This window comes from Gallus gallus, chromosome 17 (genome assembly GCF_016699485.2).
Source record: "Gallus gallus isolate bGalGal1 chromosome 17, bGalGal1.mat.broiler.GRCg7b, whole genome shotgun sequence".
Classification (NCBI taxonomy): domain Eukaryota; kingdom Metazoa; phylum Chordata; class Aves; order Galliformes; family Phasianidae; genus Gallus; species Gallus gallus.
Window position 1 is genome coordinate 6,936,582 of NC_052548.1, and position 22,816 is coordinate 6,959,397.

At 45.3% G+C, this 22,816-nt stretch overlaps 1 protein-coding gene across 2 annotated transcripts in view; it reads right to left on the reverse strand.

Moving 5' to 3' along the window:
* Nucleotides 1-5,013: 5,013 nt before the first annotated feature.
* Nucleotides 5,014-22,816, reverse strand: part of MED27 (mediator complex subunit 27) — an 80,878-nt gene continuing 63,075 nt past the window's right edge. The window contains exons 6-8 of one of the 2 annotated variants that reach the window (NM_001277275.2): nt 16,637-16,678; nt 8,022-8,099; nt 5,014-5,524 (exon numbers count right to left, since the gene is read on the reverse strand). In NM_001277275.2, the coding sequence (NP_001264204.1) occupies nt 5,390-5,524; nt 8,022-8,099; nt 16,637-16,678 (255 nt within the window). In that variant the 3' untranslated portion in view covers nt 5,014-5,389. The remainder of the gene's footprint in view (nt 5,525-8,021; nt 8,100-16,636; nt 16,679-22,816) is intronic. The other variant, XM_025156065.3, reaches the window with a different exon arrangement.

The window sequence follows — 22,816 nt, forward strand, 5'->3', positions numbered from 1 at the left end:
CTTTGCCCGGAGCCTTCTCCGACCTCTCGCTGCGTTGGGGGCTCACAGCTGCCTACCTCTGTTTTACTCAGCCCAAAAACACAGCTCCTCTTGTCCAAGAGCATCACCTCACGGGGTGTGACTGCATTCCCTGCAGGGACAGCTGCTGCGCTGCGCCCTGGGGCCGGTCCAACATCCACCGAATGGAAAACTCCCATCGACATCCATCAATCCAAGATTAGAAAGGGTTTTATAAAGCCCGCACTACCTCGGGGATGAATGATAAAATACAACCCTTCTCAAAATTTACATTTTAAAGAAATCCAATTTTCCACGCCCCATAAATCCCAGCACTGTGTGTGGTTATGGGACACACCGGGCACAGCCGTGGCTCTGCGAACCCTCCTGGTCCCATCCTTCTCATTTGGATCTCACTATGAAAAGGCACTCATTGTGTTCTTAGTACAGTGCCGAACCACCTTCCCTCCCCTCATCCTAAGGAAAACCTTTAATAAACACTCCAGATTAAAAAGAAATGCTCATCTTCTCACTGAGGTTTCCAACACAGCTTCTGCACTGCTCTACCTCCGGAGTTTGCGCTTCTCATCTCACACGTGTCTGTAATGACAGGAACCAAACAACGCAAACAAAGGGGATCTGCAGAGCTTCACAGCTCTCCTCTTAGGCACGTCCCATTAAACACTCAAGGTTTGCTTTCCTTATGTTTATCTGCAGGAGAACAATTTTAAATGCGAGGATCTGATTGTGTTGCCATTTGCCATGGCTGTTGGCTCCAAAGGGTCTGCTTGGTGGGAAGAGCACCTCCGTGGCGCTGATGTGGCTCTGAGGGATGTGTCCACAGGTGGTGGGTTGGGGATCTGAGCACTCCTTCCCAACCTTAACAGCTCAGTGATTCTCAGAGGTGTGCTAACTGATCAATGCGCTAACCCTGATCAATGCGCTAACCCCGATCACCTGCACTCCTGTGCCACACTGCAGCTTTTTCCTCTTCTTTCATCAGATAAAACCAATAATCTGTGATGAGCTTTACAGACACACAGAAAAGTCAAACCGTGCAACAAAAGACCCCGTGTGCTGCAAAGGAATCCCCCCTGACCTCCCTGCAGAGCCTCCCCCCATTAACAAGGAAAGCAGCGCCGTCGTTTGTTCCGATCATTTGATTTTAAAAGGGAAGAAAAAAGATGACCTCAAGAACTCCAACAAGCTCACAACACGTGCACATCCTGATAGGAACTTATTAGCTGATCTTAAAGCCAGACTCTGAGCTCCTCAAAGCAAGATGGAAAGCAACTCCAACTGCTCGAAGGCAGCCGTGTTTTGGGGTTGCTGCTGACCCCATCCATACAAGGCTGCTTCTGACCCTGTACCACAGCCAGGCACAGGGAACCCAGCAGAACAGCTGCTCTCCCATTTCTGTGCAGAAAATCTCCTCTGAAGGACACCAGGTGAGAGTGAAGAGCTGAAGCTCTCCCTTGCTGTAGGGCATTAGTGATAAACCGGGGGAATTTGAGGCTCCTGTGCTGTCTGATCGGCTCGACCCCAAGCAAGGAAGCAGGTCCTGTACTAAGCTTGGGGAAGGGGGGGGGGGAAGCCCAGGAAAAGGATTAAGGTGCTAAACCCACTGCTAAAACCTGCACTGAAGGCAGCTCGAGGCTGATCTGTCACCCTGTTGCATGTATTTGAAGTAAATCTACAGCACGCCTCTGTAATAAGGCCACACAGGCAGAGGGCAATGGGAACGTGTAAAGTTCATGCTCAGCAGCTACAGAACCTCACAGCTCCTGTCCCAGTGAGAGCACGTGGGGGCCACCTCATAGCTTGGGGCAAGGAGAGATGGGTTCCCTGCAGAGCCCCAGGGGCAGAATGTGGGGTCCTGGCACTGCAGGGTGAGGCCTCAGCAGGCAGCGCAGCTCCATGGGGCTTTTTTTTGCTCATCTTTGCAGCTCACAAATCCAGACGCAGCAGAACTGGCAGCTTCAAGATGAAGGTCCTCCACAAACGCCGTTTCCATCGATTCCCCACCGGTGCTCTCAAAACTCTGTGCTGCCTGAAAGCCCAGCGCCTAAGACATGAATGCAGAATCATTACCCGATGCAGAGCTCGAAGGCTTGGAGATAAATATCCTGCTATTTAAGCTGCACTTTTACCTTGAAAAGCAATTTGCAAGCCCGCAGAGCAGCACTGACAAGCCTCACGGAGCCGCGTGCAGAGAGGCTGCGGTGCCACGCTCTCACCCTGGGACTCGGGGCACATCAATCTCCTCTCCCTTCATCATCACCAGAGCTTAAGACAGGTTCGAGGAAGGTGGAGACACCAAAGAGAACAGGCAAAGCACCGCAAGCAAGTCTTTCCCGGAGAGTTTGGATCAGGCTCTGAATTATGGGGAATCACAGAATCATGAAGGATGGAAAAGCCCTCTCAGACCCCCAAATCCAACCCCAGCCCACCCCACCGTGCCCACTGACACAGCCCTCAGAGCCACATCTGCCTTCTTTTCTCCTAAACCTGTGCTCGGCGCTCCCCGTTTTCCCTTCTTACACCTTCACATGGATGGCTATCGGTGGTGTGCAGCTCCCAATTAACCTGGGCACTAATTTAAAAAGAAACAACCAACGTGCTTGTTTCTAAGGAGACATTACAAACTTCATAAGGAGGTAACAAATATACAAGAGAGGGAAGAGAACTAAAGGCTTTGGTTTGAAAATTAAAGTTGTTTGCCACGGCTTGATGGCTTAATCAGTCGATCAATATTGTTCATAGGGCAGGCAGGGAGGGAGCCACGAGCTGTGATGAAAAATGCATGAGGGGACAAGGGAGACCTGGGAGTAGAAAATTAAAAAGTCAGCCTGTTACATTTGTCCAATATTGGCAGAGAAATTAAAGTGGTTTGGGGAGGGGTGCTGGGAGGGAAGAGGGGAGCTGTGATACGCACCGCATATCTGCTGAGGGTTCCCTTCCTGGGAGAAACTTTCACATTAATTAAGTTGCTTTCTTAGAGAAAAGATGGATTTTGTAACCTTTAGCACTTGCGAGCTCCACGAGAACAGTAGGAGGGGTTTGCATATGGGAAAATAAAAAGGGATTTCTGCCCGTCGGGGGTGTGATGGGAGAGCACAGCGACCGCGGAGCGATGCTGTGCCAACATGGCGAGGCCAGGCCTCCTCCTGCAGCACCGGGTGAGATTCAGGTACCTCTGTGTTACAAAATGCAGCTCTGTAACATCCGTATCCCAAACAACAAAGCAGCAGCACTGTTCGGCACGAAGACTTTTCCCTCTGTTAGTGACTGCGCAGTGAGGGCTGCCTGGCAGACACGGGCAGCAGGACAAGTGCAGGGCCAGGAGATGCTCCAGAAGCACGAGCCAGCTGCTCCCCGGGGATCGCGGTCCTTCCTGCTGGCCTCGAGGATCTGAGCGCTTCCAAAAGCTGCAACAGACTCCGATGACAAACAAAACATCAGGCTGCTCATCCTGCTGAATTCCACTCTCTGAAGTGGAAATATTGCAAGCTGCTACACTTAAAAAGACTGCGTGGATGGGAAGCAGTGCCCCTCGCAGGGCCTCGGGGAGCAGAGCCCTCCCCACTGCAGTTTCTTAGGGCAGAAATGCGACATGCAGTTCATGTTACACTTCCCAGCACAATTATTTCTGCACTCGGGTAACTACAGTGGATTTTATGGCTCTCCATTAGGCTTGCCAATTACAGGTTTAAGTTTTCAGGCTCAATTAACACACGAACTGGCTGATGTTGTTTTCTGCGACTAATTATCTCCAAGTGCCAATACACGATTCCATATATAATACTTCTGTGAACTTTGGGATTTGCTTTCTACACCATTATTTAAGTATAAACAAAATGGAGCAGACAGCAGTGCCTAAAGCAGACCGGATACCATATTACGACCTTTTTATTATTAAAAAAAATGCTTACTCCATCAGAAACCCAGGCCTTCCAATTAGTGCAGTAATGGGACGGATAGCAGGGCTGCTTATTTACAAGGCTCTCTCATCTAAGATGCACACACTGCTCTGTCTTGGGTGATCTCTGTATCATAAAGGCTGCTTGGGTCAAATAAGAGCCAGGTAGTTCAGCTGCAGTGGGATGGGACACAGCACCACCTCCATCCTATGGCAATGCTTCTATTTGGTGATGGGGGGGAAAGGAGTTAAAAAGAAAGAGTCAAACCATCCTCAAGCAAATACATATTCATCTCTCATACACAATGCCATGCCCCCAAAGGAAGTCATACACACCAAATTTTCTTCCAACCATCTCTCCCCTTTGTAAGAGCCAGTCTTGCTTCTCTTCTGTACCTACAAAGCTGGAATCCCCACATCCCACACTGTCCTCACAGCAAGCACCTTCATGTTTCTGCTCCCATTACTGCTAGCTGCACTGTTTCACAACTGCTGTTGGTTCAGGTTGAATTAAATGAGTGCTGTGAGATAACAGCTGATTTCAGGTGCCCCCTCTCCCTTTCATACAACACGGTTAACTTCACTCAACATTCCCTGTTGACAACCAGAGCAAACCTTGCCACCACCAAAGCCTCTGACCTTTCCATCACCAAAAGCTCTTCGGGCAAGCAGAAGGGACCTCAGAAGCTGCGCTGAAGGGCTGAACTACTTTCCTGCTTCCAGACCCAGAACAGGACAAACGAGTTATGCACGCTGTCGCTGCTCAGATGCGTTTCCTAACCACTTAATACATGCAAATTTTGTTAACATTTTTCATGACAATTTTAGTAAAGGGAAACATCTGTTCCCCCCCCGCTTCTGAAAGTGCCTTGCATCTTCCAAGCTGCCGCGTGCCTTTGAAATTCCATGTTTAATCAACACCATAATCTCTTCCAGAAAAAGACCAGCACAGATAAGCAGCCTCACAACAAAACTCTATCATATCAGCATATACATGTTTAAATGCTTCCAGTTTCTCTAAGGAAAAGAACGGCTATGAAAAACTCACACCAATCCCAAGGATTCTGTTGGTTAAACAATGAGAGAAATAGCACAAATTCTGAAGTACAAAATTTATTCTGAGCTTATAAAAAAAGCCTTTAACATAGCAAATTCTGTTGCAAAACACAAACCGTACAGGGGCACTTTCATTAACATTTAGGCCGAAGATCATTACCATCAGACCTCCTCAGACAGATCATTCCAGCTGAGAAGCATCAAGGAGTCACAAACAGCTCCTTAGCACCTCCAAAACCCATCCATCTCACACGTACCTTGCAGAGTGAGGACTTTGAAATAGCAAGCTGTGTTAGTGCAACCTCACTACTGAGTGCAGAACGGATGGGTCAGAAGCAGAGCCAGCAGTGAAGCCAGCGGCTCTCCTCCCAGCCCAGCACTGCTCACTCCACACACATCACCTGCTGGGCTGTGCTGCTACTGCCTGCAAGTGTCATGGAAAGCTTCAAGTGTCCGGAAATCCCTCCAGGTGGGCGGCAGGCCATCCTGCAGAAACTTTCCGCAGCGCTGGCACGGAGCCTGGAACAGCTTTATGTAACTTCTTAACCAGGTCTAAGAGAAAAAGGGAGAGATGTTAAGAAATGTGGATCTGGACATTCCCTTATGTCATCATTCTTGTCAAGCAGTGATCCCAAGGACAGGGAATGTACTTTGGCGAGGCCCCAGCGAGGTACACAGTGATGTTATAAACAGAATGTGCAGAAGATTACAAGGTCATACGTAGCTGAATTCCCACTTTATTAAGAATATTCTGCTTTTTTAGTCACTTAAGCACATTTGTTAATGGCCATTCATGCACTCTGAGCAGGAGGTTTTTGCAGCAGGAGAATCTCTGCAGAAGGCAGATGTTCCAACGCTCCTCATATTTTTCCTGGAATTTGATTGTTCCTGATGGGTACCTCCTTCAGCTGAATATTGGTTTATCTCTTCCTATGACCATCCATCTCAGCCCCACTGCAACACTCTGAACTCTTAGCAGCTGAAGATATAAGCACTTTCACAGCAAAATGACTTCCTCCCTAATGCGATTTTAAGATCAATACTCATTGGTCATAAAAATGCTGTAAGATTTTAAATCTGATTACAATGGTATATATCTATAATCAGGGATATATTTACAAATACAAAGGCGAGTGCTGAACTACAAACAGCAAAGAACAGGTGTTCTAGGTGCAGTTCTTGCTTCTCCCCATCATCATACATAGCAATGAGCATTGCATAACTCAATTCCAAACTCAAGGAGATACACAGCTGAAAAATACCCAGGGCAGCAGATTTATGCTGTGAGGGACGCGCATGAATCTTGTCATTTAAAGTCCTATTGAATTACATCAATAAGAGAAAATTGTTCTCTGTAGAAGAGGTCAGAGGAGTTTATTGAAACAAATCCTTCCATCTTCATCAGAGCTTTCTCTGCAGCAACCGAACCTTTGGCCATCAATAGCTCTCCTCCCAAGAACTCCTCCATGGGTTTAGCACTAAGTGCAGGGACAAGGGCAGCAGAACACTACAAGTAAATTGCTGTTATTTACTTCAGCTCGGATGGACCCTGCTTGCACAACAGAGAAATCGAATTTTCTGAACCATAACACAAAAACAGTAAATAAGTTAAATTGGGCACTTGAGACATCCGTGGAAAGGGAAAAGAACAAGTTCTTCGCTGCCATCAGAAAGCTGGGGCTTCGGTACACCCTGTCATGTGGATTGCACAGCTGACATGTGAAAAGACGAACGTATTGACACTTGTGTTGTACATCTGTTTTTGCTTCGTTAACATTTTTAGCAGCATTTTGTCCAATCAATACGGCAGGCCCATGGTTCACACAGATATGCTACTCATTTCTATTAAACATTCATTTCCAGACATGTGTTGAGACATGGATTGGACCAGGAAGAGCTGCTTTCACCTTCTGAAAGCCACGCTCACGTGCAGCCTTAGAGAAACGTCCTCTGCACAGCTCTCATCTTAGTGGCCTTTTTATTGAATAAACAAAGAAACAAGCACAGCAGGTAAGCGTGTCTGACCTGAAATTACATATTGGAAAAGAAAGACATAAAAGAACCAGTGCTATCTTACACACCCACAGATTGCCAGTGGCAAAATTAGATGGTGGATTCTACAAAGTCTCAATTACATTGCTCCAAGTGAAGGGATAATGCAATAGATGAACTAAAAAGTCTGAAGACCAGAGAAAATCCCTCCCCAAAATCTCCTTTGGGAGATTGCAGTGAGGAGAACAGCAACCATGTTCCCTGCCAAAATTCATCTTCGTGGAAGGCGTTCTGAATCATAAACCCTTGTGACTACCAGGACTGCTTGCATCCAAGTGTATTTCACAAAGAAAATTCTAAATACAAGCAGAATTAAAGGTGATAAACTTAAATCTACCCATGAAGTTAGAGCAGGATTTTATCAACTGTATTCAGTAACAGTGGGATACCTCAGCAAGCATTTCCTGTGCCCTGAAAGCCACCTGCTGCTGCACTGAGCACGTACCCATGGTCCATCAGGATCCACGTTTGGGCCAAAAGGACCATGGATTCTTCCTGATGACATTCCTGCCTCCAAAGCTCTTCACTCACATCAGTAATCCTCATCCCCTGCTGTGCTGGGCACACTGATGAGCAAGCTGGAATACACTCACTGTGAGTTTCACTGGAGCTGACTTTATGTCCAGAAACCAACTCTTTGCACAGTGAGCACAGTGTGACCGGGCTGGACTGTAACAAAGAGTGTGGGGCGGTTTTTTCTGCTGTCTTTAGAGATGACCCAGACTAGCTTTGCAAACTGGCATCGCTGAGCGTATCCTGTGGCTTCTGATAGAGCACCTGAGCACAGCACAACCTTCAAACATCAGCCATCCCACAGTACTGAGGAAGATTTTTCTTCCTTGCCCAGGTATGAAATACAAAGAATTACAGTTGATCTGTGCTGTCTAGCTTGGTTAAACAGGTGAAGTCACAACTGCATCACAACTGCCTCGTGCCATTTGCTGTCAGCATGCTGAAATCTGTCTGGAGGTCGTTAGTTATCTTTAAATCCACTTACCATGAAAGATCTGACTACCACGTCGGGCATCTGGGGCAGCTGGTAGTGCAGCAGGGCAGTGGTCGCATGATCCGTCACCTGTGCCAGACAGAAGGAGAACATTCCCTCATTCATTCCACATCTCAGACAAAGCGGTGTTACTTTGAAGAAAAAGAAAATAAACTCCACAGGTAAGTGGCAAACCAAAGGCTGCATCACTGCAAAGACGCTCTCGAAGAAGTTTTGGGTGGCTTTTTCCAGCTGCCTTCCATTCCCACTGTCAGCCTTCATACAACCATCAGCTACAGCAGTCATGAAGACTAACTTCCTATGCACACAGTGAGATCAGCACATCTTTGGAAATTCAAACATGTGGCAGAAGCTAATAATGTAAAATTACACAGACTGGTGGCCAATGTGAGCAAAGTGATGCAGGAAGGTGGCCAGCTCAATGCTACATGGAACAACACCAAAAGAAGGACCCAGCCCTGCAAGGTATCTGAAGGACAGAAGGGACCAAACAGACGGTCGCTATCAGCATTAAAAGGACAGAAATTTCTCAAAAATAAAATAAAAAGTACCATACTAAAATAAAAGCCTCCATGTCAAGTAATTCATCTAACTTCCAATGCCTGCAGCAGAAGAGCAGAACCTATGGCTCTGTGATTGAAATCCCACACGTTCTGTGAAATCATAAACAAGCAAAGTTACTGAACAAACCATGTCAGAGGAAAACACTGTCATTTTTGCTTCAGATGTTTCCATTTTTCACTCTGGTCATTTTTAAATAGAGAATGTATTCCCTTAACGTGCATTCATCCCTTCAAGAAAAAAAAAAGTGCAGCTAAATTAGAGATTCCTGGCAGAGGTCAGAGTGTAAAAAAAAGAGAAAATAAAAGAAAAAATGGAAAAGAGCCCAGAAAATAAAAAAAAAAACCCAAAGCTTTGATTGTGGTCTGCTTTATTGAGGAGAAAGAAAAGAAAAAAATACCCTGATTTGAAACTACGTTTTAATGGAAGATGAGGATACTCTTCTCCATCGTTTTCTGATGTGAATTCTTTAAACATTCAAATTGTATAGATTTATTTCAGGCTGCTTACGTTGAACAAATAGGAATCGAGCTCTCATTTCCTCAGAAAACAGGAATCAATTAATATGATTATGGTTCATAACTACTTGCATTAGTAAAAGGTTCCTGATAGAAAGCTTTTTAATCTATCAGACAGAGCCATAACAAGATCCTCCATCTGGGAATTAGAGCGGGATAGAATACAAAGGACACATAAACCTGTAAGAGCAAGAATAATTTCAAATAACAGGAGAACGAAGCAATGGTTCAATAGGTTTGTAGCCCTCAACAGCTCCATTACAGCCTTTGGGCAGAACTTATCGGCCCAAATCTCTGGGCTGCGCTATTAAAGGCTTCGGATAACAAAGCCAGTAGCACTCCTGCATCCTATCGTTTGTAGGTCTATTTATGGGCCTCATCAGTAATTATCAAGAAGATGAAGAGTTCTTCTCAGGTGCTGCCCATATATTTCCCAGGGCCTGGCTCGAAAGTACGATAAATTATGAGTAAGAAAGCGTGAATCGACATTACAAGTGCTATTCCCAACTAACTCCATTTGTTCCTAATTGGCATTTAGTCTAATTCAGCAAAGCAAATCACAGTGAAGTGCTCTGAATTTCACTGCAGGCAGAGGGGCTGCTCAGGGCTGTGAGTCTGCAAAAGATGCACTCACAAAAACGCTCCCAAGGCCCCATGGGCAGTACTGTGTCCAGGCCTGGGGACCCCATACAGGAAGGACGTGGAGCTCTTAAAGTGGGTCCAGAGGGGGGACACTGAGATGGTCAGAGGGCCGAGCACCTCTCCTATGAGGAAAGGTTGAGGGAACCGGGCTTGCTCAGCTTGGAGAAGAGAAGGCTCCGGGGAGACCTCATTGCGGCCTTCCAGTACTTGAAGGGAGCGTATAAACAGGAGGGAGAACAGCTGTTTATGAGGGTGGATGGTAATAGGACAAGGGGGAATGGTTTTAAACTGAGACAGGGGAGGTTTAGGTTGGATATTAGGAGGAAGTTTGTCACCCAGAGGGTGGTGACGCACTGAACAGGTTGCCCAAGGAGGCTGTGGATGCCCCATCCCTGCAGGCACTCAAGGCCAGGCTGGATGTGGCTCTGGGCAGCCTGGGCTGCTGGTTGGCGACCCTGCACATAGCAGGGGGTTGGAACTGGATGCGCACTGTGGGCCTTTTCAACCCAGGCCGTTCTATGGTTCTATGATACGACTCTGTGACCCTGACCCATATAAGCTATTTATATGCTTCCATCCAATGCACTAAAAAACCAACAGGATTAACTATGCATTAGCAGCACGGTGAAACTCAAGTCAGTCACATCGCTCAAACAGCTCATGCGGCGTTTGGAAATGACTGCAGCCCAAGTCCCGCCAGCGAGGTGAGCTTCTCCTTTTAAGATGGTGCTTTTATAGGATAGCACCAGACATGTCAAAGAATAGAAAGTTCTGAAGATATTTATGAGCAGCCGCTCTCCTTCTGCTGTGTTGCTACTTCTAACAAACTGTATTTTTCCCCTGAACAACAAAGTTGTTTTCTCTTGGCATTGAAGACGTAGAAAGTTGCTTAAAAATACTCTTAAGAACAAATTTAAATTGACTGGCCACTTTGGTGAAGTTGCACATATGCTGTTCCCATTGTAATGTAAAGCTAATGAGATTCCGCAGGGAGATGAAAGCCACCCCAGCATTGCTAGAACACTAATCACATCTTCTGAACAAAAAGGAGGCGATTTCTACCATAAGCAAGTGCTTGTACAGTGCTTCTGCACCGGATCAAAGTGGGTGTCAAGACTGAGGAAGAGGACATGGGAATCAGCCCCCCAGATCAAACCAACAGACATGATGTCAAACAGGAAAGGAGTCGGAGAAGGACATGCAGCGCATAGGGCAGCAGGGAGACTCAGCACTGCCGAGATAACAGAGATGATGACAGGAAGCATAAATTGCCCCAGATTTCTGTTTTTAATAATAAAAATAAATCAAAAATCAATGCTGAGCTTTTACTAATGGCAATGTGATTTCACGCCACAGCAAAGCAAAGCAGAACAAACTGAATAGGTGCCAGCGCATCCAAGGGACGCACTTCTTGTTCCAGCCGAGCTGGAATCACAAATGAATTTATTCCAGGTGCAGGATGGCATTTTGTGCATTTCAGGACTTTTATTTTATTAACTTCACTTTCATTGCTATATCTTCCCCACTATCTCAGTTATCTGTCACTTTCTAATTTCTCTGCCTCTCTTTATACAAGAACATGCTCACAACAGCACACATCGATTAGGATAGCTGTTGCTCCGAACCTTGAAATAGATTTTCAAGTGATCTCAGAGCAGAGCTCAATACCTCACAATTCATACATTGAAAAGCATCTGGCGTCTTTGCCAAAGGAGAAAAAAAAAAAGCAATCTCCTGAAGCCACAATTTTGCTAAATAGACCAGCTATTGTTTAACTAAGCATGTTCCCACTCCGACACAGAGGAAAAAACACTTCAGGGACAAGAGAAAAAAATGCTAGCAAAGAGATGGCCTCAGGCTTCTCCTTTTAAACAACCCTAAGCTGTCCTGGGCTGTATGGAATTCTGCTTCGCTGAGGTCCAGTCTCGCTTCCCATGTGAACGAGAGAACTTCCCTTCTTAACAGTTAATTGTATTGCCTGAGAGATTTTCTTCTCATTATCTGTTTCCAAGCTGATTAGAAATGCGCACTCCTGAAATGCATCTCCGCTCTCCGGTCCGAGCCCCAGATGCATGGGGAACAAGAAACGGACTGATCCTGGATCAGACCTGATGTTCACTACAGCGCTGTGCAGATTAAACCTTGCACCCTCAGCCCTACCACAGAGCAGCCCGGCCCCAGCAGGGCAGCTGGGCAGTGTGTCTCTGCTGCTGCCAGGGGCTCCTGTGCTGTGCGTGGGGAGGCAGTGATGCCAGGTGCCCCCAGTCACTGTGTGCTGGCTCCTCACAGGAGAAAAGGTCCTGAGAGCAGTGCTCAGCTGTGGGCAGCAAGCACAACCCCTGGGATTTGGCTCTGCTGAGCCAACACCGGGCATTGCTACAGCACTGCTCCAGCATTGCTACAGCCACCCAACAGCAGTGCTTCGCTGAGATTCTGCAAAATGGCACTGTTAGTCATACATTTGCAATGCTGGAAATTCATTCAAAAAAGAATCCCACAGCTCAAAGGCCGGGCATGCTGAACAAATGCTTCCTCTAATGGCTGTACAAAGCGCACAACCAGAGACCTGCGGCACAGCTCTCCACCACAGATGAGGTTCCATAGAGGTATGAAGCTATATCTGGCACAAACACAAAACAGAAAAGTAAGAACACTTCATCTGACTGAATCACAGCAGCTGTCTCTCTACTCTAATATTTTCTCATCGCTATTGGACGCGCTCTTGAAGAGTAGGTAAAAAACTTCCCTTAAGAGTCATAACTTTTCTTGCAACTTCCTTATTGGTTTATTCCCCCGAGTGCAGCACTGAGAACTCAATCTAATATAAAGGGATTCTACAAATCCCCAGGAAGTTTTTCTTTTTCTCTTTTTGTAAACCCCACTAAGTTCATGGCCTTAACAGCAGCCTATAGCAATGAGTTCTAGAGGATAATCAGAGTGCGGAAAGAGAAAAAAAAGCTATGTGTTATTAGTGTTTAGATCTCTTCTACCATGGAAAACTGCACAAGTGCCTCTGTTCATTTCCAAGGATTCCCATTACTCAGTCTGCACTGCAGGTACGCAGCGGAGTCTCCCTGGAGGGAGTCAGCGGGTGGCTCGGGGAGGATGATGGATGGTATGTTGGCAAACAAGCGCTGATAATGCCATGGAAATCCTTCACACACCTTTCCCCACACCCCGCTCAGTAAAACGTGGCCATACTTTTGTGGAGCATAGGATTTCTTTGTCGTTTTCAGAGCTCAGTGTTTAAGTGTTCATTTTGCTTGTTCTGCTCATCTGGACTGGGTCACAGGTTTTATTCCAACTAAGCAGGTCCCTGAAGACAGCCACACGCTGATGGTGCAGAGGAGCAATGATGCGGGTGACCTGGAACAGTCCATCCCCTCTCCTTGAGCAGACAGCATCAATAGCCTGATAGCTGTCTCATGCATGCATTCATTTTACACGTGATTTTATTCCGAGATTATTGGCAAGAATACATCTTCATACATTACAATACTTATATGCCCTTGGAGTGGAGAAGATTGTGCTCCGGGTTCCACCTGGGATCACACACCTCGCAGCAGCTGGATAGGCACCGATAGCTTCTCAAAGTCTAGTTTAAAATGTGGCTTGGGAGAAGTGATCAAACCAAAAAGGAAAGCAGTTTGTGGCATGCTGGAATGGAGAGCATGTCGGTATAAATAAGAGATTGGGATCAGACAGAAATAAACGAGCTTACAGCTTACGTGTGACTCAACCAGCCCAGATGAGCACATTACACAGCAGCTCACTGAGCAGCTGGCAAATGAAACAGTTAACGTCCAACACCGTCTCCCCCGTAGCACAGTTTTGATCCATTCAGAGCAGTTCTGCTGCACTACACGTCTTTTTTTGAATGCAAATTCACAGATACTACACCATTCTCCACATATATTTAATTCTCTGCACGATGATCTGGAATTGTACATTCTTTTTCCTAAGATTTAAGCACCAAAATAGCTCCTGATTCCCCTCTTTGTTCCTCCTCCTGTGCTAGTAGACAAAGACGCACGAGGTGTTAAAATAAGGAGGCTTGAGATCAGAACAGTTGCCACTCCTGCCGAGTTTAAATGTCAGACTAATATGGAAGGCTGAAAACCTTTTCAGTGCTCCTTGAGCTTCTGCCCTTTCATCCTCCCATTTCCCAGCTCCATTCTCTGAATCTAACCCTGCTGGTGGCTTCAATAGCTGCAAAGCTTACTCACCCCAGGACCAGACTGAAGAAGACTCTGGGGAACTCACAAAATGACTGGATGCTTTAACAGTAATGGGCCCTCTGGGAGCTGTCCCCCATCAAATTATACACACCCGGGTACCCTGCCTATTAAGGAGAGAGAGAAAAGGCATGCTGACACAGCCAGCGCTTGCAAACAAAAGTCAGGACAAATTTAGCATCACTTGACAGGGTTGGATTGAAGATCAGAGGTCTCTGGTCCTTAACCTGGAAAGTCATCCCGCAGCCCTGTGAGATTTTGACAGGCTTGCAGCTACCACAGACAGGTATCCTGTGAGCTCCAGATGCTGCTGTATTATCTCTGAAAGCAAAGTTTGAGAACTCGGTGTGGCTTTTAATGAGAAACGTCCCTGCCCTTCAGTGATGGGTGACTTCACAGCATCCAAGGCAGCAGGGCTGGAGGGATGCCTGGGCTCCTCGGTTACTCATCTGTACTTTTCCCACTTGTACAGCACTCCCATGCCATGGTACTGCTGACTGCCATGAAGAAAACATTCCTGGAAGATTCAGAAATACCCTCTGACATATTTACCGATGATTCTTTAGTCACATTAAAACATTTGTTGTGAAGACCTTGCAGTACTGCAATGCTAACAGAATGTAATAGTTTCCCTCAAACTATTTTAACTACTTCCCCTGTTTTGCTACTGTTGAGCAGCTATTGGGGGATGTCTAAATGCATACAAGCACACTCTCAGAGAATAAAGAGAAAACCAAACACAGCACCACCGAGAGAAAGCTTACTATGCTGAACTACAGCATTTTCTGACATCTGTTTGAAAACCTGACTTCAGCCTCAGCTTTAGCTTATTTAACTACCAGCTCAATTGTGCAGAATCTATTGATTAGAAAGCAGCATCACCTTGCATTCTGACAGACTTTTCATGCAGGAGTCTCAGAGCTCTCTACCACCAACCCAGCAATAGCTCCTGTGAAGTCAGCAAGTATTCCCCCCATCTGAAGGGACACTGAGAACTGATCCAAAAAGAGGTTGCCCAAGGTAAAGCAATGACAGGGCTGGGAATGATCTATACAAGGACAAAGCTGTTCCACCGGTTCAAGGCAACCCTTATTCCTGTAAGACTTTCCTTTTTTTTTGGTACATACTTTTGCGTTTGGTGTTATTTATTGAGAGAGTAGTAGAGAAGAGGAACTTCATAGTCAGGTCACATCACGTTATTTTAGAGGATTAGGAAGAGATCAGCTACTTATTTCATGTACACACAGATGTGTCCACAGACAGACAGCAACACAAATGCATCTTCTCTCTTCATACAGTTTTGAATTATCATCCAAGGCATTTTAGTGAAATCATTATTAACTAGAACTAGAAAACAAAGATTCCTATGTATCCAAAATGCTGTCACATAGGCAGCTGTCAGAAAGGGTCTTTCAGAGCTTCTCACTGAGCTCTCTCCCTTCTATCTGAAGGCTCTCACCTGGACCTGAAATTCGCTGTATGGACTTATGTCCCAGCTCCTTAACTTGGACTCCTAAGCAAACTGTCAACTTACTGTACATTTATCTCTCATGCAGAGAAAGTTATACAATCAAAACCTCAAGATTTAGCATCATTTATAACTTTATAACTGCAATATAACTTCACTCTTCCAAGTTATCCTAAAGAAAAAAAGCCAGGAAGACAACCATATGCCCAAATGAGACTACAATCTAAAACACACGTGGGGAAACTGAGATGATGTGCTTAATTACGGAATCTTAAATTTATTCTATTGCAAAAATTACTTAAAAGTATACTGATAAACTATTTACTAAGATTTATGCTGTTTTACTTCCCACTAGATTACCCTACTTGACACAAAATATTTTTGAGGAGTAAGAAAAAAATTAAGAAAGAATATTTAATCCACTAATCTCTGGAGTAAAGAACTGACTACAGCTACATTTTGCTTTAATGCTAGGCAGAGAGGGAGAGCAACCAAAGGGAGGAGAGCCTCCCCAAAAGCTGTCCTTTGATCTCCAGCAGGCTAATACCACAGGTCAAACATCTTTGCTTCTGACTGCATCTGAAGTCTTGGAAGAAAGATGCACAAATAGAGTCAATATGCCATACTCTGACCCCTGCTTTTATGCCCTTTAGAGTCCCTGCCCCGTATTTGTTACAGAAACTACAGAAGCAGATGAAAGGCAGCGAGTGTGCTAGCTGGAGACTTGGGCTCCTTGAACTGTGGCTTGAAGATAAGGAAGAAGAATTTAACCCCAGATCAATCTGAACTTGCAGCATTTTTACAAGAGGCCTTCAAAGAGGAACGTTCTCCTCCCTGCCTGGAAGACAGCACAGTACCAAGATATCTGAGTTTCCAGAAGAGGAAGGCAACCAAAAAGAACAAATCCAACACAACAAAATCCAAAATTATTTCCCTCCCTCCCTCCAGAAATTTAAACCAAACCAGAGAGTACTTGAAAATTCCTCACGAAATTTTAAGTCCATGGCAACAAAGCCTCCAACTTCCCATTCCAAACCACTGACTGAAACTGTGATGGGAAATAAATGGTAAGGGGTTTACAACAGATAAGTAAGAAATAAAGAATGTTTTTTTTTTAAATTTAAAACCAACCCTACCTGTATTTCATGTGTGTTACAAAGAGAAAAATGATGTGGGACTTACCTTCTGAAACACCTGATAGTTGGATTTGGACCATATGTCAAGCTGCAATAGGAAAAACAAAGTTATATGTTACTACATGTGATTACCATGATCAAGAATGGAAGCAGCTGTTCAACTCAAAGCACAGGCAAAGTGAGCTACGGAGCCTTACTTCTCAGTTCACTACTTTGACCCATCAACCGTATCTGCTGCAATTTGATAAAGGGAAATAATGACATCAGAGTTAATTTGTTTTGCAGTGAAAAAGGAACACAGTTCATTACAGTTTCAATAGGAAAATACGTACGAGATCTGTTGAATTAATGTGTTCCCTTTAAAAAATGCTCATCTGTCTGAGGCTGCGGCTGATCTGCACAAATATTCATCAGCTTTGGTCTGTTTCTAAAATGAGGGCATTCTTACTAAGTTGCTGCTTGTCTTGTGTCTGAGTAAGTGATTCAGTTACAAATGACACAAAGAACGTTTAGCTGAATTAAGCCAAAGCACTGCTCTTCTGGGGCTAAATAAAGCATCCCTTAGGAAACTGCATTTACATCCGCAGACAAAAATCACACTGGCTGTAGATAACTGCACACATCCATGACATAAGCGTGGGCTCAGCCGGATAGGAAATAAATGTTAGTAACCCCAGAAAGCAGAAGGTAATGCTGCCCTTGTTAAACAACCAAATGGCTCGCACGTCGGACAGCTCTAAGTGATGTGCCAGTGCTCTTTAGCCCAGCCCCGTGGAATATCTTGTACTCTGTCACAGAAAAGCAGCAGGGAAGAAGAAAAAAAAAGGAAAAGGAGAATTTCCTTCAACTCCTGACTTGCAAATCACTTTTGTCTTATAGATCCCACTATACTCAGCCACTAGGATAAGAAAAGCCATCAGCCTCACTCATTAGTGCCAGGTTTCTTCTAACGTGAACAAAATCCCCTGGATCACACGGCATGCCCTCGCTTGCAAATTCACCTTTAATTGTGGAGAAATAAACACATACAGTGGCTCTGGCTTTCTCAGAGAAATGTATTTAAATGCACACATAAAACCTGCATTACATTACTTAGTCGTTCCATTAATTGTATAATACACCCATTTTATTAAAATATGGCAAACGATGCTAAAAATGTAAATAAGAGATCTCAAGCTAAATGTGCAGTTCTGAGAATAAATAGAGTGTGGTACTAAAGACACTCTGCCAGGTTTACACCTTTAAAGAAATGGATTTAAAGGAAGGGACTCCGTGCTGCATTCACCTCCTTTATTACAAAGTGTAGCCAGTTATCTTAATCTGACTTGCAGTAGTGCTCACAAGCCGCAGCTGGAATGACAAGCCTTCTGAAAGGCACCCAGGTTAGAGCCTGAAATGGAAGAAGTCCCAGCATGTGCGTCAAACACACAGGAGGGAAAACACACATTACTATGTGCCGTAATGAATGCACATAGGTAAAATGGCTGAGAATGCTACCAGTCCCCATCCCTTTAAGCCTAAAGCTGTTATGTGGCTGCCTTCAGAACAGTGGCACAGAAGTGACTCCTGAGTCTCCAAACCTCAGCCTGGACGGGTGATGATGTTAAAGATTTTAACATCACTTCTGGATGGACGTGTCGTGGCTTAGTAGTGCTGACCTTGCCGTGAGACAGAAGGCAGCTGACGCCTCGATGCCTTTTCCAGGTCAGCCGAAGGCAGAAGTACCCTAAGGCACATTACCTTCAAAACTTTACACTCATGGCTCTTAAGGCAGGTTCAAGAACCTGAACACCGACACCGCTCCTACGAGCAGCAGCCCAGCTGGGACTTGGAGCCACGCACGATTCTGTGCACAGTGTACCTATGCCTGTGGGGAAGGAAGCATTGCATTTCCATATTAGAAAAGTCTACACTTGGAAATAAAATATTAATACGGATTTTTTAAGCTGTTTTTGTGTAAGTTTGGGCTTGCTTCAAAAGCAGCCGGAGTTGCTATAATTGGAACATATATACACGGTTTTGCTAATCTCCAGCGATCACACCCAGTGGGTGATCCTCTCTGGGTAGATTCGAGATCTAAAAAAAATGTAAGAAAAAAGTCCACTTCAGATGGTGCATCAAGATGAGTCCAACAGGTTCTGAAATGTTCATTAGCTGACAAGGAGATTGGAGAGCTGCAAAAGTAATGGAAGTCTCTTAGGTGTGATGGCAGCCACGTCGAAAAAGGAAAAAAAAGGGAAAAAAAAAGAGCCACCAGCCCCTCCCCAGAGCACATGCAGAAATCCTACACGACTGACCACCTTTCCCCCCAGCCAGAGGATGAAGGCAGAGGCGGATTAAAGAATGCATCGTTACAGGTCTATTATTCTTCAACTTTTCACTTTCAATCAAGACACACATTTGTAACTAAAAAACTGCTGAAAGCACAATTCCAGGGCATCCTCTGCATGTGAATTAAACTGGGGCTTTTTTTCCCAGCACCCCGTTCTCCCCACCCACCCCCAGCATAAGTAACGAGAGGCCATTTTCTGAAGGTCATCTGAACGATTTCAAAGGCGATAACAAATCAGAATGTTCCCTGCATCTAATATCAAACAGGTCCGGTGCCAACACTTATTAGAGAAATCGGATTCAACCCCCCCTTTGCCCAAACACACACACATCCAGCTTTGAAGTGGAAAGAATACGGGGATCAGAAATTACCCGAGAGACAGCTCCGGCTGTCTTTGAAGCTTTCCTTTGATACTACCATTTCTTTTCCTCTCTTACGCTAGGAGGCTAAAAGCTGCCTTTTCTTATTGATATGGGGTAATTAATGAAGCCGCAGCATTAACATAACCCCAGTTCCTTAACATGATAATTCAACAGAGACACTTATGTTTCTTTAGTTAAGTTGAACGGATGCAGAAATCAGAGTTTGGCTAGGCAGGGATGTTAAGTATCCACTCCAAATGCGCCCTGCCATGGTGCTTCGTGGTGTCTGAATCCAAAGAGAAGCAGGGTGTTACCTACCTACCGTGCCAGCAGAATCCCGATGCATCTCTATTTTTATTGGCAGACTGGGTTAACTAATGGTTCAGTTGATGATCAGCCTGCCCTGCAAGAGCGAGCTGCACAGCTTCATTTATTCAGGAATCGGGACAACATTAGTAATTAATTACTATCCATGGTTAAATTCCAGTGCACAATGAGTATGTCAGAGTTTGAAATCGAAGGTGGCACGGTGCCATCGCTGAAGCTACAGGGCTAATTAAAACGCATCAGTATGGGGTGGACGTAATGGGCTGGTACAGTAAGCAGGAGAGCGGCAGAGCAGTCAGCACACAGAGCCGGCTGCATGACAGCGCTGCCAGATCTCACCTATTGTTTTTGCAAAGTGTCACCAAAAATGTCTAAGTTATGCAGCTGGCAACCTGGCAAAGACACATTCTGCAGGGTTTGTGAATAATTCACGAGAGAAGTACATGAAGCACTTAAGAAACACACTGATGCTTTGTCTATATAAGCAAAGCTCAAAAATAAAACGCCAAAGTGCAGTCTCCTATTTTACCCATGGAAAGCTTAACACTACTTTTCATTTTTTTCACCTTCATTTTGAAAGTATTTAAGTCTGTAGGAGAGAGCAACCAATTTAACTAGACTTGAGTACAGCAGAAACCACGGGAAGCCTTCACATAAGCTCCTGTCAGTGCAGACAGTGCAACGTCTAAGTGAGCAGCAACCCACAGCAACCTGCATAATGCAACGTCAGCTCTCCTGTGTACCTGCTAGCTGTGCCTCAGCACGCTGCCACGCGCAGCTCCAGCTCTGAGAGACACCCATGTTTGTTTTATTTCTAGATCTGCCTGCCTAATGCACCAGAGGACATCAATACCTCTCCTGTTTGCTCTCTCCCTTCTCTTTCCAGAAATACAAAATTTGCTAAACCATTTGTGCTTTCCTCTTCCGTGCCTCACAAGGCATGTTCCACTTACTGCCTGTGCCGTCATTCAGTTTCCCAGTGATGGCCATTTCTTCTTTTGTTGGATAGTGCTGAATACATTGCATTGCCCCAAACCTTGCCCTTTTGAGGAATCCCCCCAGAGAATCTCACTTTTGTTACTTAAAGGACCTTTTGATATGTGGGCTTAGGAGGCTTACTCAGAAGACCACCACTCAGCTATCTGTGTGTAGAGAAGAGCAAGGATGCTATGACTTATTCCACTGTGACTTAGTCCTTTCTTCAGCATGACTTACAGAAAACAGAGGAGCTTCAGAATTGCCATATTGTATGATGCCTTTTTAATTAATCTCATCCTTGCTGTTAACAAATATTAAACGCTCCCTAGAAATACATAAGCAAACCCCCAAATCAGCAAGTACTGTGCAAACTGCAATCACCCCCCACAGCGACCCCAAAGCTTCTCTGTACTTTTATTATCTAACGAAGAGGATACCCACTGATCTCCTTCATACCTTTCTGAGTCTCTGAGTGCTACTGCTTCCCTCCCAGCCCCAGGCTGGAAACTGAGAAGCTAGAACAGTGGAGCACTTCCCCTACGGCAGCTGTTGTGACAGAGAAGGAATTGGAATGGACTGTGTTTGCAATTGACTGTAATCACTCATTCCCAGCAGGCACAATAAAGTAAAGCGAATCATTGCAAGAGCACTATCTTATTCTTATACTCCAATTACCAGTGTAGTTAATTAGTGGAAAAAAAGGGAGCCCACTGTTTGTCAATATGTGCTCCAGTTGGCAAAACTAGCAAGCTACGCATTTATTCAATCTTCCAAGCCAAATTTACTCATGATTTAAGTGGCTGCAACTCCAGTTCTACCGAAGTCAGACGAAATGTTCCTATTTATACCTAAAATGCAGACCTTGAGCTTTGCTCCAGCCTTGAGATGGCCCAATGGAATAGCAACCGCCACGGTACGGACATGGGTTCATTCAGCGTCGTGGGAGCAGTCACATCGCCCCGCTTAGGATGCTGAAATGTAAGTTGGTAGCGAACAGCCTCCCCTGCAGACTGCTTGAAGCGAAGCAGGTGTTAGCAGGGCTGCTCAGGAGGAGCAAACTGCTCCCCATGGACACAGACAAAGGTTACTGCCCCGTGCCTAAAGCCAGCCGTGGTGAGAACCGCTCCCAGATGACAACAGTGGAGGAACACAGCTCTCCTGAGAGCTAACCTGGAGCGAGACAGAAGCTCCACGCCAGATGCTGAGTTTTGCAAAGGAACTTTTACTCATCTTTTCAGCACATACAGCATAATTATATTTCAAGGGAGCCTTGAAGGAAACTGGATTCATCGGAGAAAATGAGCACACCCACATGAAATGTGGCATGGGAAACCATCAAGCAGTGTCAGTGCTTTTTAGGTTATTTCTTCACTTCCCAGCAGAACTTGGGGTGAAGAGGGGCTGATGCCTTAGTCTGCATTTATATGCTGATAAAGTCAGAGCGAGGCGCAACTGCTTCTTCTGCAAAGCAGTGTTTAAACCCGTAGATCTGAGCAATGCAAATCAAAAATCGGTCAGTTTTTATTTTACTGTTCCCTAGGCCAATCCCCCACCCTTCAAGTGAGAATCTCTCATCTGGGAAATATAGCTGTGTTACGCTCTTTGGCAGATCTGCTCCTGGCCCTTTCTGGGGAACAGAGGTTCAGACTGGAGCCGCTGAACCCTGGGTCAGTACACAGCGTGCTGCTGTGCACTGAAACACAGTTATCACTTCTGAAAGGAAAAAAGTCTCACCTCATTATAACATGGCCTATGGGTGCCAAGTACTCATCTTGATATAATGAACTTTGTATTTTAATAGGCTTCATAATCAGAAGAGAAAGCTCCAGAGAGAAAATGTGCAACATGGAGGCATTTAGTGCTGTTTCTGGCACAGGAGTGTCCTGCTATCTCAGTAACAGAGACCACTCCACCCTGAAAGCAGGAGCAACCTGAGCCAAGGGGTGTCAGCTCCTGTCCCCAACTTGGGCTGCAGGCGGCCCTCTAGAGTGCATGCAGTCAGGAGAAATGCAAGGGTTCAAGCAGGGTGAATGGCTGATGAACCAAAACCCTCGTGGAAACAGGGAACACTCGCCTTTAGTAGCTGCTGTTCAAGATAAGCTAATACTGACAAGGAAATTACTGAGGACTACCTACCTAGCAGTGATTCTCATGGCTGAGCTTATCAAGTTGAACACAAAGCTAGTCCAAGATTTCCCAAAAGCTCTCAGGAAAGAGAAAACTGAAC